Raw genomic sequence first — 16552 nt, forward strand, 5'->3', positions numbered from 1 at the left:
GCTAACAGATTAGTTTTCAGTCTCTGTAAAACCAACTGCAATTTCACTATATTCAACTGGTTGAAGAGAATAAACACAGAGCTAAAAATTTAAACAGAGGCCCGAGCCATCACATAATAAAGAACCAGTTTTGATTAATAATAACAACTGTGAACAATAAGAAGTCTGTCTGATATAGTCAAGTGCTCAGCAACCCTACTCATGCTTCAAAGAAAGCATTTCATAGTCCAGCAAAGAAATATGAACTGGTTGTCTGAGCTAGCAGAGAAAGAATATGAATTAAGCAATTTCACAAGAACAGTGGAACCCCTATATTTTTTTTTTCCAAGCACTTTCTCTGACTTCCTCAATTCCAGATTTAATGTAAGAAACCACTGACAGCTGCAGACTTATTAGGAGGCTCAACTTGAAAACCAATTGTGATTACTTACTCAAGTTGGTCATAATTAACACACATCAGTGGCACTTCTGTACTACAGCGCTGGTGAAATTTGTAGCCGCACGTCTGGCACCGGAACCCCTGGAAAAGCAGCTTTCGACAGAAGTCGCAGAACGCTAACGTGAAGAATGTTTTTCGTACCTACGTTGTAAGACATAGTCACAATTACACAGAGTCCTTCTGCAAACCTGAGACAGGTTACTTGCTTTTGTCTCCCCCCTACAGTTTTATGTATCAAACAGATTTGCATAAAAGATTGTCTCTTTTTTGAAACAGTATTCGTGCATTAAAATTTTCTTTCGACTGTTTATTGGAATTAATGCTTCACCTTCATTAGCAGTAAGAAAGACAGTAGCAAATCTGAAGCAAAACGTCACTATTATCATGCTAGGGACAAACACTTGGAATTTAATTGGATACAACCTATAAAACCAAAAGCCGCTGAAATATTATCTTCTAATTTTTCCAGGGGCCAAATAACATTTCTATCCAACGCTCACAGGACTGGAAATACACATATGACTTATATATAAGGCTTCAACGTATGGTTACACATATAGTTGTAATTTTGATTACTGAAACTCAAACATTTTAGAATCACAAAAGGGTGATCATGTATGATCCCCAAATTACAGGGGGGAGAAATGATTTAGTTAATTTCCTATTTTAGCAATATTTGGTATAAAACCACATTCTAGTTCTATTACTACCTGTAATGATAAAAATTTCAGAAGGATACCAAAAAAATATTAAGCCTACTACATTTCATCTAACTAGCCATAGCCAAACTAGATTGAGTAAAATATTTTAAGCAGCTTGCAGATAAAATTTTGGTATTTTTTAAATTGAAATAGAAGGTCTTTCTTCCCAATGTGACAAACATTATTTCCAGGATTTTGTATGTAGCTGGTACCATTTAGATGGATTTTGTTTAGCAGCTTCCATTTACTTGGTGCCTTATCAGGTCAAAACATATTTGTGCTCTAGCATCATTGATGATGTCAGCACTGCTCTGGGAATAGTTAGTTCATTAGTTAATTGCTGCTGCAGAGCCAGCAGGGAGGCCTAGAATACATTTTATAGATACAGCAATACTAAAATAGTAGATAGTTATTACAGCTCTGCAATGCAGTGCTGACTTAAACCCCCCACATTTATAGATTTTAGAGGGTGTATTCCATCCAAACCTTAAGAGTTTTAAGGGTGATCAAGTACTCTAACATCACTTACTTCAAATACAATTCTATCTAATTCACTTAAGCTACTGCAATTAAAAGCCTTTTTTGCAACTCCCACCACATGCCACAGATAGAAAATATTCCAAGTTGCTGATTTGAATTTGAAAGTACAAAGTTAACGTAACCCTACTCAATATCTCACAAAAGTGAACATACGAAATTGTGTGTCGTGAGTGGCACATTCTCCAAGACTTCCACATGCAGCTCCTCTCCCGTGAGCCAGGAAATGTCTGTGTCCCAGCCAATTGGCTTCTTCTCTCTAAAGTGCAAATAAGCCTCTCATTAGCATCAGAGCACAAGCCCTTGCACGTCTCTTGCCGAGGTTGTGAGATCAGCTAAAATGTTGCTTGTGGGGGTTTGCTACTCAGGCTTCAAATGCCGGAAACTTTAAAGGCAAGACATGAAGCTCAGCACACAGCAAATAAAGCACACCCTCCCTGGACAAACTACATGAAAGAAATGCACTTTTTTCCAGTGAGCTCCAGTAGTAGCCAATTCCTTGGTTCCAAGGTGACAGATGCCTTTCTGATCAAATAAAGTGTTTGTGAAAGTACCTGTTGTGTAAGAGTTCCACAGAGATGGCTAGTTGTGTGCAGTAAAATAATCTACAAACTTTTTAGGGTTGAAAACTCTTTTTTTTTCCCCCAAGGGAATTCTTGTTTTTAGTTAAGAATGCATTATAACTAAGTGAAATAAAACCAAGAAGTTAACCTATTTAATACTTGTTTGGTTAGCATGAGTTTGATTACTGACTGTTTTGCCAGCAGTCTATAAGCCCATATTACTTGATACTACACCTGAACCTTTTTCTAGGAGTTTACCATTCTTTTCAACATGTCTTTGAGGTACAAATTGTTCTAGTGAACAGTATCACATAATTCTCAACTTTGAAAAACAACTTCCACAATGCTGGATAGAACTGACCATACTGGGTAGTCCAGTAAGATTTTAAGAACAACAGGATATCCCACACAAACCATACCCATCTTGTATTCTGTAAACAGCACAGCATTCTGGAATAAGACCTCTCATCATCAGTGCTTTCTTTAGGCTGTCTCGGACTGTCACTCCACATCTTGCTGGAACCTAGAGGTCAAACAGGAGAGAAATGAATTAAAACAATTTCCAATTTATCTCCCCAGACTGATGCAAACATTTTGACCCTCAAGTGCTAAAACGCACTCATGATACGCTACAGAATGGTAGGCCAGAGTTTTTCAAAACCTTTTTTGTAGCGGGGAAAACTTTTGTTTGGTGAACAGTTTATGTGAAATAGAGCTCAGATAGAAGAGAGAACAAGCTCTACACTTCTACTAACATTTGGAATGAAATCTTCATTCAGCTCTAGAAGTGACTTTCCAACTTTTCTCAACTGGAAGAAACTGGAGACCCAGCACATGCATAGCTAGTAACTACATACAGCTATAATTTTTACAGCCTGGCCTGAACTTCAGTGGGGAAACACGCCAAGTGAAATTAAGTGAAGGAACTAACTTGGACTGCATTCAAAAAAACATTACTATAAAATGTAAATATTTTATTTTCTATTTCTAAAACAGAAGATAAGCATGCAAACAAGTAAAACAAAACAGTCATCCAAGTCAGGCAGACCATTATCTCTCACTTTAACCTATATTTGCAACTCTACAATACTTCTTATATGAAAAACATACTCCTCTCTTCTGTTTCACTGTTTGAAAAGTTTAGATATCTAACAGGATGGGAAGAATGGAGGAGCACACTAAAAGTAGCCAAACAAACAACTGCAAACTACGTAAAGTATTTTCCTTGCCTCTATTCTAGCTGTAGGCATATCTTATATGAGTAAGTACATCATCTCTAGGTATACCTGCGGTGTAGGCATACAATTGTATACAATCTAGGTATATACCTACACAGTGTCAAGCCATAAAAAAACCCCCGCTACATATTCTGTGGTTAAGTGTAGTTAAAGTGTTGAAAATTATCTATTTACTATTTCTAGAACTCAAAAGTGAAAATATGTAAGACTTCAGGTGCTGTACATACTGGGACATCTCCTATAATCATGAACAGAACTTCAAAAACAGATCAGAAGGAAAACTCACAAACTCAACAAACATAAGAAGCCTATCTGAACATCTCAAACTCAATTCTAGCTTGCTAGTGGCTTAACCCAGAGCCCTCGGCAGACAAATGCAGTCCTTTAATCAGCTTCAACTGGCTTTGGATCAGAGCCTAGTTTTCGCCCCTTGCACTAAACTTTCCATGGGTATTTAGGGGCTCTATGTCCTACTTAAGGATGACAGTGGAAAGTACCTTTGTGAACACCACTTGAGGTTATGCTATATATTGCATCTCTAGAACTCAAACAAATGCTCTTCGCCATCTTCCTCCCATTAACATCAAAGTGCTTTTTACAGGATATTTGTGCATTTCATCTGGTCAACACAAACATTTCAAAAACAGAATTTCTCTTAATTCCTTGAAAAAACATCCTATAGCACACTGCTTTACAAACTTGATACTCAGCCTTAAGTGACTTTGGTTTACACACTGCATTCCTGTTTAATGCATCTTTTTATTAATCTAAGGAATCCCAGAAGTTAGCACCACAGCTTTCAGTCACTTGTAGGTCATTGCTGCAGCATAAAATGTCTTTAGTTGTTACTAACACCCATCATTGATATTAAAAGGGAGCCTGGGAGCCCCTATTATCATTAATACGGTCAACAACATTCCACTGCAAAACAGCCCTCTGTTGCTTAGGTCTCTTCCAAAGTAACTGTTCACACCAAAACCAACTGTTCATAGGGTCATTCTGTGACTGGTACTCCCTGCTCCCAATCTCTGGAAACATGGTCAGCATAACCAGCACCATTTTATGAGGCAAGCAGCCATTCCCTGTGACTGAGCGAGTCATGTGTTTGCTCTCTTTCCCCTCATTATCAACCTCTGAAGGTCCTGTCAACCAAGGAGACAAAATGAAGAGATTTCTTCTTCCCCTCCCTACAGGCTTCAAGGTTTCTGGGTGCCAGGCTGGCTGCTCCCTCCCTTGCCAGCCCTCAAGGTGCCAGGCATCCAGGGCCACCAGGTGGTGGAAACAGCCTGGCCACAGAACTTGGGAGTCTCAAGAGTTCCCAGGACACTGTCTATAAATCGAGCAGCCCCCAGTCCTAAGGGGGGAACTTGGACTGGAGATGTTGCTGGACAGTGAGATCTGGGACCTACCAGTGCCCAGGGATGTCCTCTCCTTCCTCCAAGGATTGAGGGAGTGACTCATATTCTTTTATATGAATGGTGAGTCTAGATTGTGATTGTTATATTGATATGATGTATTAAAGATTTGTCTTGATCTACAAAGGGTCCAGAAATAAGTGAGGTTGTATTATAAATTCTGTACTGTAAATTCTGTATTATGCTACTTATAAATCATACAAAACTGATTCTGCTTGTAAAAATCACGTGCCATTCTAATCATAAATTATGTGTTAATATCTTGTTACGAAAATAATTATTTAACTGTACCTATGATTAGTGCCACGATCATCATTCTGCCAAGGATCCCTGAAAGAACCTGTCTGTGCCCTCAGTGTCGGGTGACAAGTTCTCCTTGCCTACAACCTATATACATATTTACAAATACAGAGTAAGTATTCTTAAGAATCTGACTAAAATCTCTGAGGATTTCAGAGTGTCCTCCAACCTCCCACACACATTAGGTCCAATCATGAGCCATTTTGATGGAGCAAGCAAGTGTTCTTTGGCTCAAGGCTATTTTTCCTGTAAGTATAGCTCCTGCTGGATTGAGGTTGACTCCCCACAGACAATTCAGGTCTACCTTTCCAGCAACCTCAGTCATTTCAGCACTGATATCCACAGTAGAAGAAGAAAGTGAAATACTGAGAAGGTGACAGACAGACAATGGGGACAAAAAGGGAAATGAAGAGAACGAGCAAAGTGGTTGGGCATGAAGCAGAAATGGGAGGAGAGAGTCAGAACAAACTTAAGAACTGACCAGAGAAAGCACGTGTCTACTGGGAGAGGGAATTGCTATCAGCAAGTTGGTGGGAAACAAACACGCAGGACAGAGGGAAGACGGTCTGAAGAGCTAAATGAGGCAGAGACAGGAAACAAAGATGTGAGGGGAACCTTGTAGGGGAGAACGGGTTGCCAAGAGTTGGAGAAGTATCGGAAGCACAACCTGAACAGGAAGCTTTCATGCTGTGATTAGGAGAAAAGGTGGCTTGTTTTGGATAAGGAGCATCAGAGGGAAGGAAGTGCCTAAAAGAAGCCTTAGAACCCAGCACAGATTGGGAAGAGGTTCTAGCTCAGACAGAAAACTCCAAGGCAGTAAGTATTAAAAGAAACCAGGTTAGTAAAATCTTGACCTAGGTGAGGGAATGGAACAAGACAAGGAGGAAAAGCCAAGCAGAGGGAAGGTGACTAACATTAAACAAGAGATAAGGAGTCTTGGGCTCACTGGAAGACATTTTCTCCCTCCAGCGCTCCATAAATGATGACAACATCCTCCAGTAACTCATGAAGTAAAGATCTGCATCAGGAACCTAAAAGTTCCAATGTTGTTAATGAATTACACTGGTGTAAATAATGCCATTTCAGGTGATTTCTATTTTTTTTTCCTTTTCATTTTGCCAAAAATCAAGATCTATGAAGTTACAGGGTTTCTTCTAAGAGATCAATAAAGTCAGAAATGCAAACTCTCAAAGCTTGGGAAGTATCAGAATGAAGGTTGCCTACAGTAATGTAAGTGCAATAGGATTATGAAAAATGTGCATTAAACATCTTGTTTACTCGTCATTTGCTATTTCTCAATAATACTTCCCCAAATTCCCTTCATTAAAATCCAAGCCATATTTATGCAACTTCCAATTAGAGACATGGGTAGAACATTTGTTCTCTTCACTGCCATTTGCAACAAGATCCAGCTAAAAACCAGAGAATTGTTTTGATTACTTTCAAAAATCACCACGATCCTGAATCAGCATCACATTTAGAAAATTCTCCTACAGAACTCCTGAGCAGAGAAACATAAGGCTAAATTAAAAGAACTTAGTGCTAGAATAAATCCTTGTGGTATTGATTAATCATTTTCCCAGACTGGTACAGCACGGTCTATCACCATCTGTGCATGTAGCCCTTCAGCCCCCTCCTTCAGTCCCTATCAGCACCTGCTGTAAAGCAGAAATACCACCCTACAAAGCACTCCCTCTGAAACTTCTTCCTCCCCCCTCCCCTTTTTAGCCCCAAAATATGGCAAAGTTAAAGAAAAACCCCGCTCCAAGAAAGTGATTTGGAGAGCAACTCAGAATTAAGAAAAAAAACCAAACCACCCAATATTTTTCCCCAGCTAACAGACTCTGAAACAGGAATTTTGGAACAGCCTCTTGCTCACCCCCAGCCAGAGGGAGGGTGTGCAGCCCCACAGAGAGCTCAGAGAGCAGGAGCCCTGCAGTGCCCCACACAGGGAGCCCCGCCTGCCTGCCAGGAGCCGGCAGCTCCCGCACGGCAGGCAGGCACCACGGCGGGTTTATCGATTCCATCAAGGCTTTTGTCAGGATTCCCACAGAGCATTTGAACTCAATCACATCAGCATTTTTTGACAAAATCAGTTCCCCACGAGAATGTTTCTCATCTGCTCCAAAATACGCGCTCTTACGACTGCAGTCCGGTAAACTGAACAAAGTTTGCATTTTATTGAAACACAGAGTGCTTAATTTTATTTCAAATCCATTTAGTGACATCCTTATCTTTTTATCTGTTTTATAACTAAGAGACTCTAAATACATTTCACAATGATTATCATCCAAAAAACTCACGTTACTGAACTAGGGGATGTACTTCCAAATTGTGATTGCTAAGGGTTTTCTTTTTAGGATACTTATACACCTAAGATTTGTAGATCAGAAAAGGTTTAGGCTTCTATAGCAACTTGAAAGTTGATTCAGAAACTTTCAAAAGTGAAGACTATGAAATAGTGTGGGCTATACAATACTAAGGAATAGTAGAGAAGCTGCCAACAGAGACTGTGAGGTGTGTTCAGTGTGTAGCTTAATATACTGGAGAAAGTAATTTACTTGTGCCTCCAGAACTGGGCAAGTAGTGATTCAGGAAGACACCAAAACACATGCTCAACTTCGCAAATGTTAAGTCCAAAGGAAACAAATGAAAATTATTCCAGATTCAAAAAATTCTCAAAGCAGTCTTACTACCTAAACAGATTAAACAGAACTGTAGACCTTAATTTCCTCATTTCTTTTACTCATGTGAACTGTTTCTAAGGACAGTAAGTATTCATAACAACATTGTTGATATATATTTAGTACTGGAGCTACAAGCATTTAAGCACTGCATAATAAATCACTTATTTCTGTAAATCAGGTCATTCCCGATTCAGTAAGAAATTCAAGGCTACATCCCTAAATAACTCTTACATCACTCTTCTAACATCAGAGTAGGAACTGGCATAGTCTCAGCAAGTTAAATATGCTTCCTTACACCAGTGCAGTTTCCAATATTTTAGAGCAATAAAGAGACTAAAGAGACTGAGAAACACTTCAAAAATCAATGTAAAGGTATTCTCTGAAAGTGGAGAGGCTGGTCAGCTGTATCTAGTACTATAGTTCTCAAAACCAGTTAGCTGGCTCTGTTTTTCCCTCAGCCTTGCACTATAGTCCAGCTCACTTTAGCCAAGTGTTGTGTATGTAAGGTATGTAAGGTATGTGTAACATACCTTAGAGTTTCAGAGTAATTCTAAACAATTAAGCAGGCTACTGGGTACAATAGTGGAAATATTCCAAGTAGCATGGATTTGAAATATCATTTAAAAGTATTATTTGCTTACCACAACATACACACGCTGAAAGATCACACTTTTCCCCCTCTGATACCTATATGACTAAAAAATGACAGCCACACGCTCACAGAATTCAGTGTGTTGGGAGAAAAACCAGCTAAGCCATCGTTTTGCCAAATAACTAGTTTGGTCTTCCAACATGTCAGATTTTCTTGTAAAATCCAAACACGATATCCACATTTAATTTCTTATCTTAAATATGAAGGACAAACATTTAAGCCATCCAGTCAGCCACTTCTTACAGCACTAACATTAGGATAATACTGAACATCACATCCTCTATAAAATAAAGAACGTGGCTTTTAGACACAGCTGTTCTGGATTTCAGAGCATGAAGCTCTGTCCAACTGCCAGGAGAAAGCAGCATTTAAGAAAATACTAACACGTTCTATTAAGAATGTCAGACAAATGATGTGCAATTCCATTGCATTAAATCTTGTTTCCAAGGGAAGTGGAACAGAATTTGCCCCTTTTATAAAGCTGCTCCCATTCCAACAAATGCATCCCATTTAACTTGCAAAGACACCCATTTGCACCTCCAATGCAATTAACTGTACTCACTTGCAGAACACAATGGGACTGATTTATGTGAGTACAGAAATATTTTTGCAAGAATTTACCATCATTAAACCACACCGGATCGAGCTGGTTGTGCCCAGTCAACATTAGCCTCCACATCAGCATTTTTCACACTTCTGAGGGACAGCTCCCAAACTGTTCAGAGGAACAGTGATCATTTGTAAGGTGACAGTGGAGCGCAGAATCACTATTTTAAAATTTTAGTTACGGTGAACACCAATGGCAGAAGTTGTGAAGACTGACAGTGACCTACCAATAAAGTTTGGAAGAGATGGTTTTAGACTTCAGACTTGAGAGAAATGCACATCTAGAAAAATATCTGTAGCCATTCTATGGGCATCAAACCCCAGGACTCGAAGGTTTCTGTTCAAGTGACAAAAAAGTCAGTTGGCTGCTCTCCAAACCAAAACCCAAATGCATTAGAAATCTAGGATACAAAATAGTTTAAATAAGTCAGACCCAGAGTCCACTTGCATAGATTTCTGTCTCAGATGATCACACTCCAAATGCTTTAAAGGCAGGGTGAGGGCAAGAAACTACTGCAGAAGGGCTAAAATTCACATCCTTCTCTAAAGTGATGCAACAGATCCTAAAAACAAAGAGGTACTTTCATGTCCAAGTAATATATACATTCTCTACAAATATTAAAGTCTTGGTTGGCTAGTTTGCTTAAACAACACATGAAGCCATGAACTTAAGTATGACTTACTAGACATGGAATGAAAACATTACAATTATTTTCAGATTTGTGAATTGCATTCCATTTCACTGAGCACCTGCCTAGCACATTATGACGTAAAGGAAGCATGCTCCAAACAATATTTTCTTCTATCATTCATTACTTTCTGCAGCCAGACTTTCCATCTCTTAAGGAGTCACTAAGCACTCCTTACTTGAGGAATACTCTTAAAAAACAGTGATCAATGTTGTACAAGGCATTCCAGATGACAAGGCATCAATTTTATAATGGCAAGTTTTCAATATTGTTTGACTTTGCAATCTAAGACAGTGTGTCAATAAAACTGAAGTAGATTAAATTATTCTCTTTTAAACACATATGCCTTTGAATTTATCCAATATTGAGTTTAGCCTGGGGTGAGTTATCCCTGGCAGGCAGCTAAGCACCATCCAGCTGCTTTCTCGCTCCCCCCCGCAGTGAGATGGGGGAAGAGAACAAAAGTAAAAAAAACTCCTGAGCTGAGATAAAAGACAATTTAATAAATGAAGGAACAAATTTTTCTAGTGATACAGAAGCAATCAAACACCACTGGCAAACTGGTGCCCAGCCAATCCCTGAGCAACAGCAACTGTGGAAAAACTCCCCTCCATTTTATTGCAGAGGATGACGTTACCTGGCATGGAGTGATCCTTTCGGTCAGTTGGGCTCAGCTGTCCCCTCTGTGTCCCCGCCTCAGCCTACTGGCTGGGGGGTAGTGGGGAACTGGGAAAGTCTGGACCCTGTGCACACCCTGCTCAGCAACAGCCAAAACACTGCTGTGCTGTCAGGACTGTCTCGGTGCCTGCTCTAAAACACACCACCACAAGAGTTGCGGTGAAGAAAGTTAAGTCCACTCAAGCCAGCCCCCAGCACAGTTTGCTGCAGCACTGTTGCCCACCTTGCTTCACTAAACACCTCCCAAAGACACACTCTCCAGGCTTCCCTAGACATGAAGGACTTGCTCATCACAGCTGCAGAGTCCATTTCATTGTACAACTTCTGTGATGCAGTAAGATTTTCTTGCTTATTGACAGGCTAACAGAGGGTCTTCCATTAAGTTAAATTTCTTCACAATGAAAACTGGTAACTAAGTCTCTGATTTTGCTTGTCAGCAATTCCATAGGTAGGCCAATAGTTCTCCCAGATGATCCAAGTATTTAAAAAAAGTATCAAGTGAAGTTTACTTGAAAGTAAAATTTACTTGAAAGTAAACTACCATTTACTTTATGCTACCAGCACCAAATATGATGCATAAAATTCCAAAGCATTCAGATACATTCAGCAACCACCCACTGGCATAGGCTAAAAATAAACTCAATTTCTGCTGCATGTTTGATATAACACGGGAGGTTTTGTATTTTTTGATTAGGAAAACCAAATCATGTCAAACCACATTGTAATTAAATGCAAGAAACTAGTTCATTCAGCTGCCTGAACATCCCTTCTCTGAATTTTCCTTATACTTGACAGGTGAAACTGGTAGGACAGCTTGAATGCTGTGCTTACTTGAATCCAGTCCTTACTACTCAGCAAGTTTGAGGCACAAACTCACAGGCATAAACTGCAGAAAGCAAGATGCAAATCTTAAGTCAAAAGAAATGCACTGAGTACCAGATTTAAAAGCAGAACATTTGAAGGATCTCAGTTGTGCGTGCATGATGAAATAATTTATGCTAAGAATTTACATAGGATAAAAATAGCTGATTCTTCCAGTCTTCATGACTGCAGAGAAGATCACATGATTGCTTGCCTAATTAAAAGGCAGATGTAGTAATAAACCAAGGTGTGACAAGAGTGAGACTTGAAATAAGAACTGTCCCCATGCACAGCATTCACAATCCTGTTTAGTTTCTCTAACTCTTCAGAGTACAAATTCTCCCTTTTAAAAACTCAGTCTCATATTTGCATTTTGAGAACTTTCATTAACTTTGCAATACATACGTAACTATGAAACACATGTGAAGCATTCCAACACATAACAAAGTGGAAAAGCTTTACTGGCCCAAATTTATGCACAGTTTTTACATGAATCACCTCTAATTACTCTTAAACTTCAAAAAAAAAAAAAGCAAAACAAAGAACAACCAAAACCCACACAATCTTCTATAGCTGAACACAGAAAAAAGGGAAACTTCTTTTTCACCCAAAGTATTACTTTGGGTTTAGAAGCTGCCACAGGAAGTTTTTAGACCTCAAGAATCTGCAGGCAGTTGAAGCAATTGGAAGCCACCAGGCTCTCCCAAAGCATGCACAGCATCTGCTATTCTTTTTTCTTTGTTGTTGTTCCCTCTTGATGCAGTGTCACTACTCAGACCACTGTGGACAGAAATAGAATTCAAAATGACAAAATCCACTCCTTGCTCACACTGACAGAAAGAGAACAGGCAGTGGGGCTGCGAGAGGATCCCTTATAAGCTCACCAGGCAGAGCAGTGGAGACTCCTTACCACCCTCACAGCCACTCCACCAGAAGGCACGAAGCAAACATCTCCTCTGGAAGCTGGTCATGTGCAGCAGACACCAACAGACTACACAGAACTGAAAAGCAAGAACCATCCCCACCTGATGCCTTTCAACTGCCCATTACTTCTTACACCTAAACACCGTTTTTCTATAACTTTCCACGCTCCAGGACTCATACTATTATTCAGGACTGCTCATTTGCTTTCAGACTGTTTTTTCCCCAAATGTAAGTACTTGGCCAGAAGGGATTTCTTGGGTAATCAGAATCGTTCAGGGCTGCTAATATAAGCAACTTATATGATCTTGTTCACTGAGTCAGAAGCCCCCCTACCATATTCTCTTCTTTCCTACCAGACCTCACTACAACATAAGAAATCTACTAATATTGTTCCTCTGTGCAATTATGACCAGTTTTAGCTACTTGTTTCTATACCTTATATTAAGTGGCTTTTTTTAGAAGTTTTTATTTCCTTCAGTATAAAGTAGCATGTGGCAGATTTAAAGGCCAAAACAGAATATGATTACTCACACCACATACAACCATGCCCATGGAATGCCTTACTACAAGAAACAAATTCCTAGTACCCACAGCATATGTTTAATGGAGAATGAACAGAGGCTTTCCAAAGAGAAAACACTTAAACTCATGAAATTCCTGAGTGACATATAGCTCAAATTTGGAAGACAACACAGAGAGAATATCATACATGCCTGCCCTGTTCTTGTGCTCTTTCACTGTGACAAAAAGATACTTCAGATATGTCCACAAAATGTTTATTCCATTCCAGGTTTCAAAACACTTTCCTGCAAGGGATCAGCCAGAACTGATGAGCCACAGGAAAACTGTCTAAAAATTCTCACTAATGCTTTCATGTCTGCAGTGATCAAGCAATCTAACAGGAGAAATCCCTAAATAATACTAACTAGTTTGTCAACTTTCATATAAGAGAGTAAAAATTGAAACTGTTTTTACAACTAGGAGTGGGGATTTTTCCTTATCCCAAACCCATCAGTTTAGAATTGGCAATCCCAAAGACATGCAAAGATACTTTATCCAAGTCCTCAAAAAATGCTCCCCTCAAACCCTCAAAGAAAAAGAGAAAAAAAAAAAATAATAAAAACCCCCACACAACTAGAAGCGATCCCATAAAATGCTTAAATCCCGCCCTAGATGCAAATACCATATTCCTGTAATCTTCATACTCATAGAAAGCTTTTTATGCTCACTGCCTGGAACTCCTTTGTTTAATTTTAAAAATTTTTTCACTGCATTCTGCCTCCTACATTCTCCATGCAGTCTCTCAAAAGTCTCATCAGCAAATAATGTAACATGCTTTTATGACACCACACTGTCATCTACGTCCATTCAAGACTACCTCCCTTCCACCAAGTCTCAGTATCTAACAACCTCTCACACTTCCAGCAGACAGCTGGAGATCAGAGTTCTTACTTTCCTTCCACACCCAAAAGCTCTTTCTCAATTAGCAGATTCGTTACTTTCCACACCACAGCCACTTATATTCCTAGCCCAAAGAAGTTTTGAACTAATATCTCCCTAAATTCTGCCACAATTTGGATAAACTTCATCAATTTGTTCTGCAAAACAACTTTTCATCTTAGGTAAACTTTTATCATCTTTCACTTTTATTATTTCGACACCCTTCTCTCTGGCCTAGAACAAAACAGAACAAACCCAGTTGCACCAACTTTTCCTGGTCACATCTGCATGGAATCCTTCTCCAAAGGACATGTAACTTGTCAGCTGACCCAAGCCACTGAGAAAGGATGAAGTACACATATACATCTCTCTGCATTAAAGGGGGAAAAACTTCCTCCCCCCAGAGAAGAGCAAACAATCTGCTGCTTCTTCTAGGAGGTTGTTCAGAGAAAAACTTCTCTTCATCCCTTTCCAGGCCAACTACAAGGAAAAAAAAAAAAAAAATCTGACTACTCATTCCTTGAATCCCCTCCAGCTAACCAGGACAGTTATTTGGTTTTGCTTTCAAAAAAGTTACATTTGAACTCTGCCCTGTAGCCAGCTGAATCAAAATGCTGACTTCAAACTGCTAACTGATCATCACCTGTAGACTCCAGCACATACTGGCCAGGTTTTCCTACATTAGGAAAAGGTTTGTCCAGTGCTCTGCCTTATGATACACGTGAAGAAACTTCCCATCGGCTACACTGCCTCTTCACCAAAATCACTTACACTGAACAACATGGTCTCATTTCTCTTTACTCCATCAGCTTCCCCAAACTGTGTTTCTAATTGGAGTCAACTCCAACAGATGTATTTGCTTGATCCTACACGCAAACAATACTAATAATAAACAAAACATGTAGACAACTCACAAGTAACAAGGCAGTTGCTAGTCAAAAATGTAAGATATGTAAGCAACTCCCCCCCATTTCCTGCATTTTTAACAGCTCTAAACAAATAGCAGAAGGCTGTCGTAGTACTCTGGACTGCTTCAGAGTATGATCAAAGACAAATAACGAGGTTGGCTCTCCATTACCAACTCAATTCCAGTGACTTTAAGTCAGTTTAAGAACTGTCATGGTATTTCCAGGCAAAAATAAACATAGAGTCCTCAGGATCTGACAACATTTCTCTCCTGCTGAAGTGAAGCTGTGATTGGAAGTAAAAATTGAAAATATTATTGGGATATTAACAAGGTTTTCTTTCAGAAGTGGATATTAATTGAAAGCAGTTAAAGTCGGGGTGGGGAGAAGATTGTTGCAGCTCTGCAACTTTAACAGTATCTCCTTTCCTGGGTACAGTTTTGATTGTCAAACCCCTTATCCTTATTTCACAGCCACATGGAATGGGGACTTGGGGAAGGTTCTAATGGCAGGTACCATATATTTTCACAAAGAATCTCCTTCCTGCTTCAACCTCCCACAAGTTATGAGTTACCCTAAACTACCATCATAGTAAATGGCTCAGTCAATGGGCACAAGTGAGACACAACAGGTCTGCTTTTAAAGCCAGAGGTCATGAAGGAAGACTAAGACATGTGCGACACTCCTCTATCGACGTAAGCTCAGTGTTCACTGAAAAATGCTGGGTGCTTTTTTAGGCTGGTAACCCATCATCCGACTGTTGGCCATTAAAACTGCACTGTAAATCATGGAATCTTATCTTGTGCCACCCAAAAAGGCACACAGCACTTGAGGTGAGGCTGCACCGAGTAGAGGGGGAGAATCACCTCTCTCGACCAGCTAGCGATGCTGAGCCTGATGCACCCGAGGATACAGTGAGCTGCTGCAATTCCTTCTGAATTGTGTTTGCTTCTTGGCATTTCCTTAATTTTCAAAAGACTACACATAGGATCAATAAATATTGAAAACAAAGTAATTACATTAAGAGTCACCATACAAGAAATTCTTGACTTTCTCAATAACACGAGCGCTGTTTCAAATTTCAGAGATATCAACTTCAGCTCCAAGGTGAACAACCCCAACACTCAGAGTTCCTATAAGCACCATTTCCCAGCTCTAAAACAGAGATAATTTACTAGTGTATTAAAAAAAAAAAAAGTTCAACTTAGTAACGCAACTAGATCTAAGCAGTGTGTAAAACTAAAGTAAAAAGAAGTCAGCTCTCTCCTTGAACCAAATCCAAACCATTAATTTGCAGTATCTGCTGACCAGACCTTACCTCATTGCAGTCTACACCTTCCTCGTGAGGGGAAGAGGAGGGGCAGGCACTGATCTCTTCTCTGTGGTGACCAGTGATAGGACCCCAGGGAATGGCCTGAAGTTGTATTAGGGGAGGTTTAGGTTGGATATCAGGAAAAGGTTCTTCACCCAGAGGGTGGTTGGGCACAGGAACAGGCTCCCCAGGGAAGTGGTCACAACACCAAGTCTGACAGAGTTCAAGAAGTGTTTGGATGATACTCCTGGTACATGGTGTGACTCTTGGGGATGACCCTGTGCAGGGCTAAGGGTTGGACTGGATGATCCTCGTGGGTCTCTCCCAACAGCATATTCTGTGATTCTGTGATATATGTCCAACTGCTTATTTAGAGTAACAATTTCAACCAAAACCAGGTCCCAGCAGAACTGGAGTTGACCTGGACCTTGCTATACAGCATACAAAGCTGAATCCTGTCAACTTGAGCTTCCAGCCAGTGATCCCACAAGTAAGGTCATGCCTCCCTGCATCTGCAGGCATCTGTCTGTTCCTTTATGCACATGTATCTACAGAGATACCACATTTGAGATGAAAGGAACCTTGACTACACCAGTAGCCTCTCT

General features: G+C 39.9%; 1 protein-coding gene across 2 annotated transcripts in view; it reads right to left on the reverse strand.

The window, feature by feature from the left end:
• Window positions 1-16552, reverse strand: part of BRAF (B-Raf proto-oncogene, serine/threonine kinase) — an 86680-nt gene that overhangs the window by 40618 nt on the left and 29510 nt on the right. For both annotated transcript variants that reach the window (XM_032689519.1, XM_032689520.1), the window contains exons 4-6: window positions 2660-2763; window positions 1834-1936; window positions 432-580 (exon numbers count right to left, since the gene is read on the reverse strand). In XM_032689519.1, the coding sequence (XP_032545410.1) occupies window positions 432-580; window positions 1834-1936; window positions 2660-2763 (356 nt within the window). The remainder of the gene's footprint in view (window positions 1-431; window positions 581-1833; window positions 1937-2659; window positions 2764-16552) is intronic.

This window comes from Chiroxiphia lanceolata, chromosome 5, assembly GCF_009829145.1.
Source record: "Chiroxiphia lanceolata isolate bChiLan1 chromosome 5, bChiLan1.pri, whole genome shotgun sequence".
Classification (NCBI taxonomy): Eukaryota; Metazoa; Chordata; class Aves; order Passeriformes; family Pipridae; genus Chiroxiphia; species Chiroxiphia lanceolata.